The following is a 15278-nucleotide window of genomic DNA, read 5'->3' as shown; positions in this document are numbered from 1 at the left end:
AGCTAAAGCTAGAGCCATGTGGCCCTCACAGTTATACTGTAAGTCCCGGATGATCACTTACAGATAAGTCCTTAGGAAGAGGAATCTAAAGCATTTAGAAAGTAGCTAAATACTCTAGCCCCCTTTTTTCAAGTTACTAAAAAGTCATATTTTAATGTTAATTGCATATACCATTAGTCAAGTTATAAGATCATGGTTTAGTTGAGCACTAGCAAAAGCTACCCAATGCCTATCGGGTGACACGCAAGGGAAAAAAAAGTATGGCGATCCACTGGCCGGATAAGAATGAATTTGCTGTTGCTGCTTCTATTGGTCAATCCCAAGGACACCTGCATTGCATCACTGGACAGAAAAAACAAGAAGGTCATCTCGTCCACATCACTGGACTATCGATTTGGGTCCTCGAGGACTATGATGCAAGGCAGTGGATCCTGAAGCAAAACGTGAGTTGTTCACAGCTGTTTGGAGAATTGAGTTGTGGAGTCCATGACTTAGATGTGATCGCCATTCACCCAGATCGCAGTTTGATTTTCTTCGTGCACCGCTGCAACTAGAAACTGATGTCATATGACATGGATAGTGAGGAAGTGTGTGATCTCTGCACTCTAGGACATGGCTGTGTGCTGATTATCCCTTATGTTCCCTATTTCGCGGATGTGCCTGTGCTCAGTGGCAGAGCTTCAACTGATTTTCTGGAGGGGCAACCAACAATAGTGTAAAGAGATTAGCAATGTTTTAATCAAATTAATCACTGTTGGTGCTTGCTATTAGGTAGTAGGTATTGATGCAAAGGTTGCTTGTAGCATACTCGTTGGGATGTTCAACCGGAATTAGGACGTGCATTTCGCTGGTGCTTGGATGTATTCCTGAGTGTGTTTTTGGTCCAATTAATACTGCAAGTAAGCAATTGTGACTTGGGGCAAGTTATCGTGTGTGCGGTTGCCTTATTGCACTGCTTCTGATGTTTGGTATTCAAATTATCAGTTTTAATATTCTACTCTTTGCCTTTCTAGAATGACAATCATCTTATAAATATGCTAGTGAGTGATCAATGACTGTTAGATTTTGTTTCCACGATGTATCTTTTGTATGCTGTGGACAGTGCATATATCAGAATTGTTTTGACTGAAAGCTCCAGTACATTGAGCTCAAAAGCTGCCTGGTGATGCTACTTACATGATAATCATAGTGTTTTCAGACCATTGCTATAATCTATGCTGAGGAATAGTAACTTGAACCTTGTACTTGTAGCAGCCTAGTAGACTTTTGGCCTGACAGAGGCACAGATATTGCTTTTACATGCAAATTATTTTCAGTTATTTTAAGAGCGTCGTGAAGGCACATTACATTTAACAAGACAATGTTTCTTTCCCTGCACTCTGCAGTTTGATATTTGATCTCACTTTGAAGGCATTTCATCTCAAATTCAAGTGCCAAAAGATTTCTTGTTTGTTGCTGCAAAATGAAGGGACATTGATGCTAGCTTTCCCATATACACTTGCAATGATTCATCCTATAGTTCCAATAAATCTTCCGTCCCATCTTGTTCTATTTGATAGCCTATTTTGGATGAAGCAACATTTGGGTACCATTTTTCTTTGCAATATATTTATGGCATAAAATATTTTATTCTGGAACATACGTCTTCCGCTTTTTAACTCTGCTGGCCTTTCCTGTTTTTACCTGAGAATTAACCTGATTGCTCAAAAGTTAGAACAAATGTGACTTTTTGACACCATTTGGTACTTTGTTTTTTTTTATAATCCACCATTTGGTACATTAAGTACCTATTGTGCTGTGCATAAGATTAATATTCATATTTGGTGACCGCCAGTGGCATATTGAAGTTATAAATTTAGCATTTTAGCTAAAGTTAGCCTCAATTAAGAGTGAATGCATTACAAAATGATTTCTAACTTGACTCGGTTCCATATAAAGTGGTAAATGGAGTCGTAATCTAATTTTCAACTGTGGTGCTTATGTAACAAATTCTTCAAAGAATTGGTCAATTTCCTTTCAAGTCCATGATTATATGGATTTCAGTCGGTTTGTGCTGCATGAATCACACTTTGGATAAAAAATATATATTTGGAAGGGCTTAGCTAGTACCTCATTCGTATTTGTATGTTATTTACAGCTCGAGATGCATGTTTGAAGGGAATTTAGCAGTCTCGTCTGTTTTTATATGTTCCGTCTGTGTTCTGGATGAAGATGTTTGATCAGTTCAGGTTACACATTCCAGTTTGCTTCTGTGGATTGGCTAGCCATTCAGGTTTATACTGCTATGGAAATGAGGCAGAGTGTTTCCTCTCTTCACTAGCTGTGTATCCTCTGTTATTATTTGGTTTCAATTAGTACTGGAAGGCGACTGGGATGTGCATGTATGGCTTTATTTATATTAGTTATCAAATGAATTCGGTTTCCCAACTCATTATGATTTTGTGGTTTGTGTTGAAGATATGTGATGCTACTTTTTTTAACATAAGATATGTGATGCTACTCTCTAGTGTTTCAGAATTATAAATGTACTGGGCATTTTTTTATGACTTACTTTTACTACTATATAGCTATATTGGTTACTAATTGTTACTAGTCGGTGGTCTGTTTTTTTTTCTTAATGCTTGTCTTCCTAGTTGATGCTAATTCCATGACAATTACATACTCCTGGTATACTAATACTAGTTCGGAACTCGGATTTATTTCTGCTACATCCTGAAAACTCTGAACGAGCTCTTATCCAAACAGTGGAACTACATGTACACTCCATACTGAACCATACATAGAACATCATATCAAGTTACAACAATGTTTGTTGTCCTCCAAAAAAAAAGTCATCGATGTTTTAATTTACTTAAGGTTTGACCAAATCTTTTCCTAATCCTAAACAACATTATCGGTTATACGTTGGTTTCGTTTATGCAACTGCAGTACTGCACTCCTGTGTCCTGCCTTCTTCGCTTTCCATTTTGGCCTGATGCTGATGGGCCTCACCTATCGCCTCTGCAACGTGCCTGTGTTGGGCCCAGCCAATTGAGTCCTCTCAACAGAACAAACTCGTACACCCCGAAATCCATGGGCTAAATTAGCCCAACAAATCCCCAAGGTTCGGTCCATTAGCAGAACAGCCGCTCCGCCTCTTCGTCGGTCTCCTTCCCGCCGACTCGTGCGACACGCACAGAAACGAGCCTTTTAGCTGTGCCATTACGGTCTTAACCTTATCACTAAAAAGTTTGAACGTATCCTGATGCCATGACACTAAACTTTCTTGCCTTTCATACCATTCCGTTAACCTTTAGCTCTAACGGTGTTAAACTACTCTAGAAAAAGTCTAATGGTATGAGTGTATGAGATCTTTTAATCTTAGCCATAGATCTAGAGATGAACGGTGAAGGTTAATTGCCAGTATAAGTGTATTTCTAAAGTATTTTTGAATTTATTTTTCTAAAGGAAAATGGTTGTATAAGGTGTGGGCATGACTTACCGCCAACAGGACCACCGCGTTCTGCCTCCTCGCGGAGTCCTACGCGTTCCGGCCCGGGAAGCAGCTACTCCCCGTGTACGACTACGAGAGCGAGGCCGTGGCCGCCATGGCCGACAGCGCGCGCCGTCGGGGCACCGAGGTCACCTCCGCGAACTTCGCCTGGCCGAGCATGAGGATCCACGGCACCGACCCCCTGCAGTCTGACGCGGCGGAGAACGGGGACGCCCATGCCCCGGAGATCCGCGAGGTCGACAGCACGGCAGAGAACGGACACGAAACGGAGTGGCTAGCCAAGCAGGAAGAAGACGGAGAGAGCGTGATGGAGGTGGAGTGCCGGGGACTGGACCACGCGGACGCGCTGTGGCTCATCGTCATCGGCAACCGGCTACGGCTCATAGGCGAAGGGGTCCTTCCACCCGCGGTAGTCCCAATAGTCGACGTGGACTGCCAGCACCACTACGACGGCGCCGTCCCCGGAGTCCTGTGCCAGCCGCGCCGCCACGGCGTCCGCCTCGGGCGACGCCCCGCACCCCTGCGATGCGAACAACTCCACCAGCACCGGGCCCGGGGCCGCCTCCTGGTGCTCGGCCTCGGCCGTGGTCTCATCGTCCGGCGCCGACGCCGTCACGCCGCCCCTGTTCCCAAAGCATGCCAGCAGCCACGACGCCATTGGTGTGGTGGTGGTAGCTATGTCGTAACCAGCTAGCGAGCGAGCTGCCGTGCGGCGGTGTCCCTTGGCAGCGAAGGGAACAGATCAAGCTAGTGAGCTCGCTGGCGCGTTGGCCCTTGGCACGCAGGGGCAGAGTTGGAGAAAGGAGCCACACGCGGCCGGCGACGAGCTACGCGCGGGCAGCATCGGGCTCGGCTGACAGGCTGAGGAGGAAGAAGGTGGCCGGGTCACTTACAGCTTCTACCGGGCAGAGAGAGAAAGAAGAGAGAGGATAGGGTTATGAGAGAATGGTATTTCGGACATTATCACCGGTCGGGCTCACATGTCAGGGCTGTCAAACGGTGAAAATCAAACAGAAGGTGGATGTAATGGCATGGAAGGCAAGAAATTTTAGCGTCATGGCATCAGGGTGCGTTCGAACTTTTTAGTGGCCTGTAGACCAGGACCATTCTTTCATAATGGCACACAGGTAAAAGGCTCCACGGAAACACACAGGTCACCCATGGCCAGCCGCTACCACCGTCGCCGACGCCGTGGGGATCCCCGACAAGCATGGCCGCCGCCGCCGCCGATTCCTTCCCCAAAAGAGCACTCGCCGATGGAATCCAACACTCTCGGGTCCACGCGCGTTCCTTACCCTAACCCTCGCTCCATGCCTCTCTTTGTTTTCCTTTGGTTTAGTTTCGTTGGTTAGTAGATGTGGAGACAGATTGAAGCATCCAGCAGGTAGGGATTAGGGAGCCTATATTTCCTGTGTCAAGCAATAGTCTCACGTGTATCGTGCCCTCGTGTTGGTTTGGTGTGCTATGTTGCTATGGATTCGTTAATGGTCATGCCCTTTATCTCGCTGCCTAAAATGCTCATGCTCACTGAAATCAGAGTTTTCTTGCCTGTTGTTTGTTGCGGACTGCTAAAGCGTGTCAGTTGTATTACCTTGGAAAATACTACGTTTATGTGGCCTCCGAGCTCGGTTAACGTGTCTTGTGTACCAGGTTACTCTTACTGCATTATCGCCTCTCCTAAGAGATCCTTACTGGAGTTCAGATAAATTAGTGCCTTGTAGACCTTTAGTACATAATGTGGTTCTCGTTTCGTGATAGCACAGGGGTCCAGGAAGAGCTCAGCAGATGGAACTATTAAAATTTGAAAAATAAAAAATCTTAGCTAAAACTAATTGCATGGTTTTCTGAGATTTAGCAAAGGCCAAAGGTGTAATTCAGCTGCTCAATGTACCAGTTTGCCCCTGAGTAGCCTGAACTATCTAGATAATAATGGAAACTTCTTTTCCTTTTTTAATTTAACTTCAAAATTCTCATTGCTTGATGAGTTGATTTTTTATGTCTTTGGGGTACCTGATTCAAAGTATTGTCACCATCATGAGAGATGGAAAAAAAAATACATGGATTCCTCAGGCTACTAAGAAATATATCTATGTTGATGTGCAAGTTGTGGGTGGTATTGTCGTACTTTGCTTTGATTGATGTTTGGCATGCTTATATACATCCTATTCTGGAGTTTAATGAAATGGATATTCCTTACCTGCCTTGGTCTGTAGCAAGAGCATTTTGCATTTTTAACATTTTTTTATTTGTCATTTCGTCCCATTAATCAATCAGCATTGAATTTTCTGTGTTTGACCGGGAAGTCGCCGTTGCAGAAAGCTCATCCAAGAAAACCTGCCACGCCTTAAGCTGTACCTGCTCTTCCGCACCTAGCCCTGATGTTTGGGCAGATCTCATGGGCAGCCTGCTTCTCCAAATAATTGTCCTCGTTAGCTCATTCCATGACCTCCTTGCTTTCATTGGCACCTGCCGCTCTTGGCGCGCTGTGCTCTCTTCCCCCCGACCTTTATTTACCTTCAACATCCCACCTCTCCACCTTCGACCAGATGGTTATGATTCTCATCCCCATCGCAGTCTTTTATCCAATATCAGTTGGCAGCTTGTTGATCCTGCGAAAACCTTCAGGTCCACATGCAGTATTTGGGCTGCTCATATGGCTATCTTATATTCTTCAATATGGAGCAATGCCTCCTTGTCAATGTGTACAGTGGTGCTACCGTGCGGCCTCCCAAGCTCAAATTCACTGACAACCGCAATGTCTACTATGGAGCCCTTGTAGCTCCGATCAATTTATCTAATTCCTGTGTCCTCTTTTGCTCAAGATCATCCATGTTTCAGTGGCATGTTGATCAGACTTTTGATCTGAGCACCCTTTGGGTGTCGAATGCATTGTTCAAATCGTGTCCTTCAAAGGTAAGATATTTGCCATTGACTTCCTTGAGAGGCTCCACAGAATACAGTTGGAACCTCAGCTAAGCATGCAACAAGTAGCAATTGTCTGGGATGCGGACATGTTAGGCCTGTGGAATGCACCATGGTTGGTGGTCTGTGGTGACATGCTTCTCTTGGTTGACTTCTCAGTAAGCATCAATCCCTTTTCTCTATTATCTGGAACCTTTAATGTATTTCGCCTCGACTTTCAAGTTGAACCAGCTAAGTGGGTAAAAGTGGATGATCTAGGAGACAATGTCGTCTTTGTTAGTTTTGATAGAAGGAATCCAACATTTTCTTGCCTGGGTCCTGAGAAATGGGGTGGCAAAAGGAACTGTTTTTACATTGCCAACCCGTCTGCAGATTCTAATGAACTTTGGAGTGTGGTCGAACTTGGTCAGGTGGTGCTTGACCCAAAGCTGTGTACTAACAGTGCAGAAAAGAATCTACCCCGTGCCCAGTGGAGGCAACTGCAAAGCCTTTGGGAGCTTCCCAGTTTTGTTTATGGTGTTGGCCAGTGACCAATCTATGCTTGCCTTGGAGTTTTGGCAATTCGTGGACACCCCTTTCCTTTGATGCTCTAATATGATGTATTAGCTAGTCCTGTTGCTTTGTTATTTCTTAACTTGGCATTCAATGCCCTGTACAAATTACAGTCAGATGTTGATGCTGATCTCATGATATATCCAGTTTCCAAACCAAAATTTCTCACTGTACTTCTGAACAGTAACTGAAACGTTTTTGTAGGAAACTGTTTCCTAGAACAGAGCTTAAAGTTCATTGTAGATGCTGATTATTTGAAGTACTTTAGCATTGTTGTGGTAGATGGTTGTATTATGGTTAGCCACAGACAATTGCTCTTTGTTACAGCAGTCTACGGTTGAGTTGAGCTAGGTGCTTCCACACAAACACAATTGTGTTGCATCCAACTGTTGCCTTAAGTCATCTACCAGGAACTTCTTTGCTGTCTGTTGGTGTGGATCCAGCTGTTAGCAACTCCTGTTAGATTGATATGTTTGATGTGAGACTGTTGAGTAAGGTCTGTTCAGTTATGGTCCAACTTCTCTTCTCTCTCTTCTCCTCTCTCCTCCATCTCAGCTTGTAGCCTGCCATTATACTTGCTCTTATGCGATATCGCGATTAGAAAATTGGCCCGGATCAAATTGGAGGCCTGGTCCACCTCCACGCCTTGCTCGCACACTGCCCGTACGTGTGCGTCACGTACACTCTGCCGTGCTTCGGCCGGTGTGGTGGTGGTGACGTGTGTATGCGAAAATTGGCCCGGATCAAATTGGAGGCCTGGTCCCCGTACGTGTGCGTCACGTACACTCTGCCGTGCTTTGGCCGGTGTGGTGGTGGTGACGTGTGTATGCGAGTGCACTGAGAGTCTAACTGTTCTTTTAGACCTTCTGTAGCAAATTTTGAAAGCTCATACGAGTGCCACAGGCCGTGGTTAGCCGGTCCACTCGTTCAGCTAACCAAACTTGACGAAGAAAGCCACATCCCGTCACAACCTTAGTGCGCTAACTTTTCAAAGCTCTTTGAACGACGACTGTTTTGCCACAGCAGAAACCAGAAGGTGATAACCAGGTCACCAGGTCCATAGTTGTCGATGTGGGTCAACGATTCTTAACCGCCATTGTCAACCGTGACTGATGGACTTATGAACCATTGATAGAGACAGCACTAACAATGATAGTGCCTTCAAGTACATACAAGGACTACATAATAAAGACCCCTCCAAGTCACTTGCCATCTCTCACGCACACATTGCCTGACTGCTTCAAGTGCAAGACACCTCCACATATATATATACCAGAGATAAACTAGCTAGCTAGTGCCAGAATTAGCCATTACCATTCTTCACCCCCACAGCAAAGCCAGCAGGTTAGCCATGTCGCCAGTTGGTCCTACTACCCTGATTATGCTGCTTCTTTCATTGGTCTCCCTTGCCGCCTCATGCACCGAGCAGGAGAGGAGCTCCTTGCTCCAGTTCATCTCGGAGCTGTCCCGGGACGGTGGCCTAAGCAGTTCGTGGGGGAATGCCTCAGACTGCTGCGAATGGGAAGGGATCGCCTGCAGTTCTGATGGGACGACGGTCACTGATGTCTCCCTGTCTTCTAGGAGCCTTCAGGGGCCCATCTCGCCGTCCCTTGGCAACCTCACCGGCCTGCTGCGCCTGAACCTGTCCAGCAACATGCTGTTCGGAGGTCTGCCGCTGGAATTGCTGTCGTCCAAGAGCATTCTTGTCCTTGACGTCAGCTTCAACCAGCTTGACGGAGACATGGATGATCTGGCATCTTTAGCACCTCGCCAACCTCTGCAGGTACTCAACATCTCAAGCAATTTGTTTACGGGGCAGTTTACATCGACAACATGGAAGGTGATGGTGAATCTGGTCACACTCAATGCCAGCAACAACAGCTTTACTGGGCAGATACCAACGCATTTCTGCAACATATCTCCATCCTTCGCTGTGCTTGAAGTCAGCTACAACCAATTGAGTAGCACAGTTCCCAAAGGGCTTGGCAATTGCTCTGCACTCAGAGTTCTCAAGGCTGGCCATAACAACCTCAGAGGGTCACTCCCAGATGAACTGTTCAGTGCCACCTCGTTGGAGCACCTATCTTTCCCAAACAATTATTTGAATGGTGTACTTGATGGTTCACCCATAATGAACCTAAGAAATCTGGCAACCCTTGATCTTGAAGGGAACAATCTGGCTGGAAGTATCCCTGATTCTATAGGACAGCTCAAGGAATTGGAGGAGCTCCGTTTGGTCCTCAATAGCATGTCAGGGGAGCTGCCATCATCACTAGGCAGCTGCACAAATCTCATAATTATTGACCTCAAGTTCAATAACTTCAGTGGAGAGATTTCCAAGGTCAACTTCTCCACCCTACACAATCTTGAAATTTTAGACCTTCTGGACAACAGCTTCACTGGCACAGTTCCAGAAAGCATATACTCTTGTAGAAATTTGATTGCATTAAGGCTATCTGGCAACAACTTATTGCAGCAACTTTCACCAAGAATTCGTAACCTGAAGTCCCTCACCTTCCTATCAATTGGTGATAACAATTTTACAAACATCACAAATACACTTCAAATACTTGCGAGCTGCAAGAACCTCACCGTCCTTCTTATTGGGTCTAACTTCATAAACGAGACTATGCCAGATGATGACAGCATCGATGGTTTTGAGAATCTTCAGGCTTTGAACATTGGAAGATGCCAATTGTCTGGGAAAATACCCCTTTGGATATCAAAGCTAGCAAAATTAGAGGTGTTGATCCTACAAGGCAATCAACTCAGTGGATCAATACCAACCTGGATCAGCTCTCTGAACTACCTTTCCTTTTTAGACATATCAAACAACAGCCTTACAGGGGAAATTCCAACAGCAATAATGCTAGCTTCAGAGAAGACCGCAGCCCATTTTGACCCAAGGATCTTTGACCTGCCAGTTTACAATAATCCTTCACGTCAATACCGCATACATACTGTCCCTAAAATGCTAGATCTAAGCAGTAACAAATTGACGGGTGTGATTCCCTCAGATATTGGTCAGGTGACATCCCTCCTTTCACTCAATATCAGCTTCAACAACTTAACGGGACCGATCCCCCCATCCATCTGCAATCTCGCAAACCTGCTAGTGCTAGACTTATCCAACAACAACATCACAGGTGAAGTCCCAGCTGCACTGGAAAACCTGCACTTCCTTTCCAAATTCAATGTTTCCAACAATGATCTGGAAGGGCCTATTCCAACCGGTGGCCAATTTGGTACATTTCAGAATTCTAGCTTCGGTGGCAACCCAAAGCTGTGTGGATCAGTACTCGGTCGTCGATGCGGTTCCACAGAGGTGGGTCCAGTGTCCATTGTCGACAGAAAGCCGTTTGGAAGCAAGGTCATATTTGCAATTGCCTTCGGTGTTTTCTTCGGAGTAGGTGTGCTATATGATCAGATGGTATTGTACAGGTATTTTGGGCTAGAAAAATTTGTACTGGCTTGAAGATATGTGATTTACTGAGAAACAAAAAGATACAACTTTGTGCACTGTCATCACCATTGCCAACAATCCACGATAGATCTCACATATGTTGCTTCTGAACTTCAAGTGGCTGACTTCTTCACCAAAGCTTAAACAAAGGAACAGCATCATTTCTATCTTCACAAACTCAATGTGGATCAAACCCCATCTTGAGTTTGAAGGGGGGTGTGAAATGCAGTAGTAGTTAGTAGTATATTTGTATATAGCTCCGTATATTTGGCCCATGAGACCCATGGCCGAAGAGGCCTGATGTACTTGCTTATATGTACTCCCTCCGTCCGCAAAAAAATGCAATTATGGGATCCGTGCCGATCAATGTAGTTCAAGTTTGACCAAGTTTATAGTAAATACTATTAGCATTTATGTCTCCAAATAAATTTATTATGAAAATATATTCTATAACGAATCTAATGGTATTTATTTTGCATCTTGAATGTTAGTATTTTTTTATATAAATTTAATCAAAGTTTAAATTGCTTGACTCCTCGAAAAGCGAGAATTGCATTCTTTTATGGACGGAGGTAGTACGTACGAACACTGGATACCTGAACAAGTCTAATTATTCCATCTTCCACACTCTTCTAGCAGTATCGACCTCCGACTACATCACCCTCTGAACTAAAAAACTGGCTTTTTAACCCCCCCCCCCACCCCCATCTTCTGCAAAATCGTTTAAACAGCCCCTTTGGGTGGTTTTGCATAGTAGTTTTGCCACGCTAGCGCATTGAGTTGGACTGGGGTGCTGACATGGACCAGCTGACACGTGGGTCCCACTTGTCCATGATTGAGTTGGATTGGATCTAAAAGTTAGGGTTCTTCATAGGGTGTTTTGTGCAAGATTTACAAGACACAAGCTTTAGGGTTATAGTAGTTTTGCCATGCTGCCACGTTGAGTTGGACTGGGGTGCTGATGTGGACCAACTGACGCATGGGTCCCACTTGTCCATGATTGATTTGGACTGGATTTCAAAGTTAGGGTTCTTCATAGGGTGTTTTGTGCAAGATTTACAAGACACAAACTTTAGGGTTTGGATTTCTTTGCTTCCAATGGGTCATCTGCAAATGTTGAAGCATATGCACATGGCAGCGGCGGGGGCTTGGCTAGCCCAAGGCCGGTGACGGCTCGCAGGGGTTACGGCTCGGGTAGGGGGCTCAGGGGCTCGTGCGACAACACTAGGAGGTTGAGTGGAGGCAAGCTCGGGCGCGGATGAGGGAAGGAGCGAAGATGGCAATGCTCTACTAACTGGTGAGGCTCGACGGTGACCTGCCACGAAGGACGACGGTGGCCACGTGAGGACGTCAAGCGGGCTCAGCAAGACGGTGGCCATGCAGGGACGTCGAGCGGGCTTAGCAAGACAATGGCGGACGTCCCTATGGGCACTTCCTTGGATTGGAGGGGCAGGTGGCAGGGGTCCAGCAGGCAGCAGGTACGCGACTAGGAGGCGCGCAGCAACTTGGGCTCGAGGGCCATGGCGCGACGGTGTTGGGGCATGGCGCGACGGTGTTGGGGCAGGCCAGAGTTCAGTGGGGAGGGGTGGGTCGTGGCGTGGCCGAAGGTGGGGGCCACGACTGGCTCGGACTAGGCACGCTGAGGCCGTGTGGCGGGGCTCGGAGCTCAGGTGAATGGCACGGCAGCGGCGAGGGACGTCGACGTAGGGGCGTCTGAAGGAGGAAGAAGGTGAGAAGGATTATGACCTTCTCACTTACAAGCAGGACCCACGTGTCAGCCGGTCCATGTCAGCACCCTAGTCCAACTCAGTGCGCTAGCATGGCAAAACCACTATGCAAAACCACCTTAGGGGTAGTTTAAACGGTTTTGCAAAGGTTAGGGGGTTAAAAACCCGGTTTTGTAGTTGAGGGGTTGATGTAGAAAGGGGTCGATACATTTGGGGGGCGGGGGGTTATGTAGACTTTTTTCAATGAAATTGTTAGTGGCACAACACGACTAAGTCCCCATTTGGGTGAGCAGTGCTAGTGCTAAAGTTTAGCACCCATTAGCGCTTATTTCGTAGCTAATGTATTTGAGTCTTGGCGAAAGTTTAGCACCAACCATTAGCACTCCCGTTTGAATGGGCTAGTGGTATAGTTTAGCACTTTCATCCATTAGCACTGGGATCCAAACAGTGCCTAACAATAGACACCCAATAAAGAAACAAATAGTGTAAGTTCAAACTACCAAAGTCCATCTACTTGGGCCAGTGACAATAAGAACATGGTGCAAATAGTCGATGAAGCGAACAGATCATGTTACATATTCGCAACAGCAACAGTAAAATCAGGGTGTAAGCTGTATGCAAGCGAACGAGATGGAACCAACGCCCTTTTGCCATTCGAGTCCAGATTCAGTATTGCAAGCTTTGCAGTGCGAAGTCGGAAACCTAGGTAAAATGTGAAAATGTATGCAATGTAAAATAATGTAAAAGTCTAAGTGTGAAATTATTTTAATATTTTTCGTGGTACTGTGCAACTAATTCAGTTGTATAGGACTACTAGTAGTAGTAAACGCTAAACAAGAATACCTTTTGTGCAAACGGAAATTGACAGAAAAATGTACAACTAATAAACAAGATGAAATGTGCAACTAGCCATAATTCAAGTGGCGCGAACGAGATAATCCAACTCAGCAGCTATTAAGCGGTGGACGACCTTAGCAACCCGATGCTCGGATTTTCACCGGTTCCCCCCAGGCCACAGCGTTTCCGAACTGACAAAGTGGGGCCCACGTTTAGGCTTACTCCATATTTGATTTATTCGGCTTGTTTTTTCAGTTAGAATAGTATTTTTCTCTCACAACAATTCAGCCAGAACAGTGTTTTCAGCCAGTTTCAGCCAAGATTCAACGAGCCGAACAGGGCCAAATACTACAACCATGAATTAGGACGGAGCGACCAGAGCTTGTGCCTCACAACCAGAGCGCGTTCATTCGTGGCCGTCTGATCCACGACAACTTCAAGGCGGTGCAGCTCACAGCCAAGCGACTTCACTGCCGCAAGCGCCCCTGTGCTATATCGCTAAGGCATTTGACACTGTGAACCGGTGTTTCCTCCTCTCCATCTTGGAGTTCATGGGCTTCTCCAGACGTTGGCTGAACTGGATTAGTATGTTGCTGTCCTCTGCTAGCACCAAGGTGGTGCTTAACGGTTCTCCGGGACAGCGTATTTGCCATGCGCGTGGCCTCCGTCAAGGTGGCCCCCTACCCCCCTTGCTTTTTGTCATTGTCATGGAGGCCTTGAATGGTCTTCTGCGTGTGCTTTTTGTCATTGTCATGGAGGCCTTGAATGGCCCCCTATCCCCCTATCCCCCTTGCTTTTTGTCATTGCTCGAGGGTCTGCTGCTCAGCTTCGAGGATCCCTGCATCAAGGAGAGGGTGTTCTTTAATTTTACGCAGACGACGACGTAGTCCTGTTTGTTTCCCCGAGCCAGCAGGACCTCGTCACCGTTAGCACCATCCTTGATAGTTTTGGTGGCGTGTCTGGCCTCCTATCCAACAAAGAGAAGTGCTTGATCTCTCCGATTCAGTGTGGCCTGGAGGATTCAGTAACTCTTGTCCGTTATTTCCCTGCTCATCTTCAGCCCTTCACATGCACTTACCTGGGAATCCCGCTTGCATTACCGAAGTTGCTGCAGCCGCTTATCGATAAGATTAGCTGTGGACTGCCAACTTGGAAGGCAGGGCATCTCGATCAATCGGGCTGGTCGCACCGTGCTCACCAAAGTGAAATTATCAGCTATACCCATCCACACGGCCATCGCTGTGACCCTTTCCCCGTGGGTGATCAAATGCATTGACAAGCGGCGGCGCGCGTTTCTCTGGAGAGGCACCGAGATGGTGTCCGGATCCCAGCTTTGATTTATAATAAGTAGAGGATAGCAACAGTCATTACATGCGCGAGTGGCGCTACTCAATGCAGCCTAAGTTACCGGGAGTTTGAAAAAAGCAATGTCGTTATTACATAGCATCGTTTTGAACAACAAAAAGGGGCTTTAGGAAGGTGCCCCCCGCCATGGCCCATAGCTGACATGCATCTTTAATCTCCGCAAACAAGGCATGTTCAGGCTGTTAAAAGATCTTGACTTATTCCCTTAGACCCGTCCAGGTTCTCTGTATCATAGAGATAGGAAGGTGTTCCTTGATTGTAGGAGTTACATTTGTTGTAACCACATGTTGTACCGCCACCGCCGAGGGCTATTCTCTGTGCCTACTTAACACGTAACCGAGGGCTAGGCAATGCATCTCGTTCACTAATTCTCACATGGTAATCAGAGCCTTTTCTCTCCCAACGGAGTTGAAGAATGGCGTTCTCATCCTCCTCCTCCGCAGCCTTCCCTGCGTTCTCTCCTCTTGGCTTTCTTCCTGTTATGGAGAAGCTGACCAAAAATAATCATCCCATGTGAAAGCTCCAAGTCATGTCAGCGTTGAGGGGCGCCCAAGTCGTGAACTTCATTGACCCGGCGGCGCGCCCACCAGAGCAGTTCCTCCCTGCGAAGGGAGAGAAGAAGACGGAGGATGAGCCACCCATCGCGAATCCTGAGTTCGAGAAGTGGGTGGCCAAGGACCAGCAAGTACTCAGTTACCTGCTCACGTCCCTCTCTCGCGAGATTGGATCTCAAGTCACATCTGTGACCACGGTGGCCGAGGCATGGGCCGCCATTGAGGCGCTGCATGCGTCACAATCAAGAGCGCACATCATCAGTACAAGGATGGCGCTCGCCACCGCATCCAAGGGCTCCTCATCTATAAGTGAGTACTTCACTAAAATGAAGTCCTTGGCAGATGAAATGGCTTCGGCTGGACGA

General features: G+C 46.5%; 1 protein-coding gene and 1 pseudogene across 1 annotated transcript; both read left to right on the top strand.

Moving 5' to 3' along the window:
* The first annotated feature begins 4653 nt into the window (after positions 1–4653).
* Positions 4654–6945, top strand: LOC136548135 (uncharacterized; annotated as a pseudogene).
* Positions 6946–8306: 1361 nt separating this feature from the next.
* Positions 8307–10750, top strand: LOC136551047 (tyrosine-sulfated glycopeptide receptor 1-like). The gene has a single exon (XM_066542643.1). It carries the CDS (start codon positions 8319–8321, stop codon positions 10440–10442), a length of 2124 nt encoding a protein of 707 aa, XP_066398740.1. The 5' UTR covers positions 8307–8318; the 3' UTR covers positions 10443–10750.
* Positions 10751–15278: the final 4528 nt, after the last annotated feature.

This window comes from Miscanthus floridulus, chromosome 4 (genome assembly GCF_019320115.1).
Source record: "Miscanthus floridulus cultivar M001 chromosome 4, ASM1932011v1, whole genome shotgun sequence".
Classification (NCBI taxonomy): domain Eukaryota; kingdom Viridiplantae; phylum Streptophyta; class Magnoliopsida; order Poales; family Poaceae; genus Miscanthus; species Miscanthus floridulus.
Note: the sequence above shows the minus strand (reverse complement) of the source record. Positions and strands in the feature narration are given on the sequence as shown.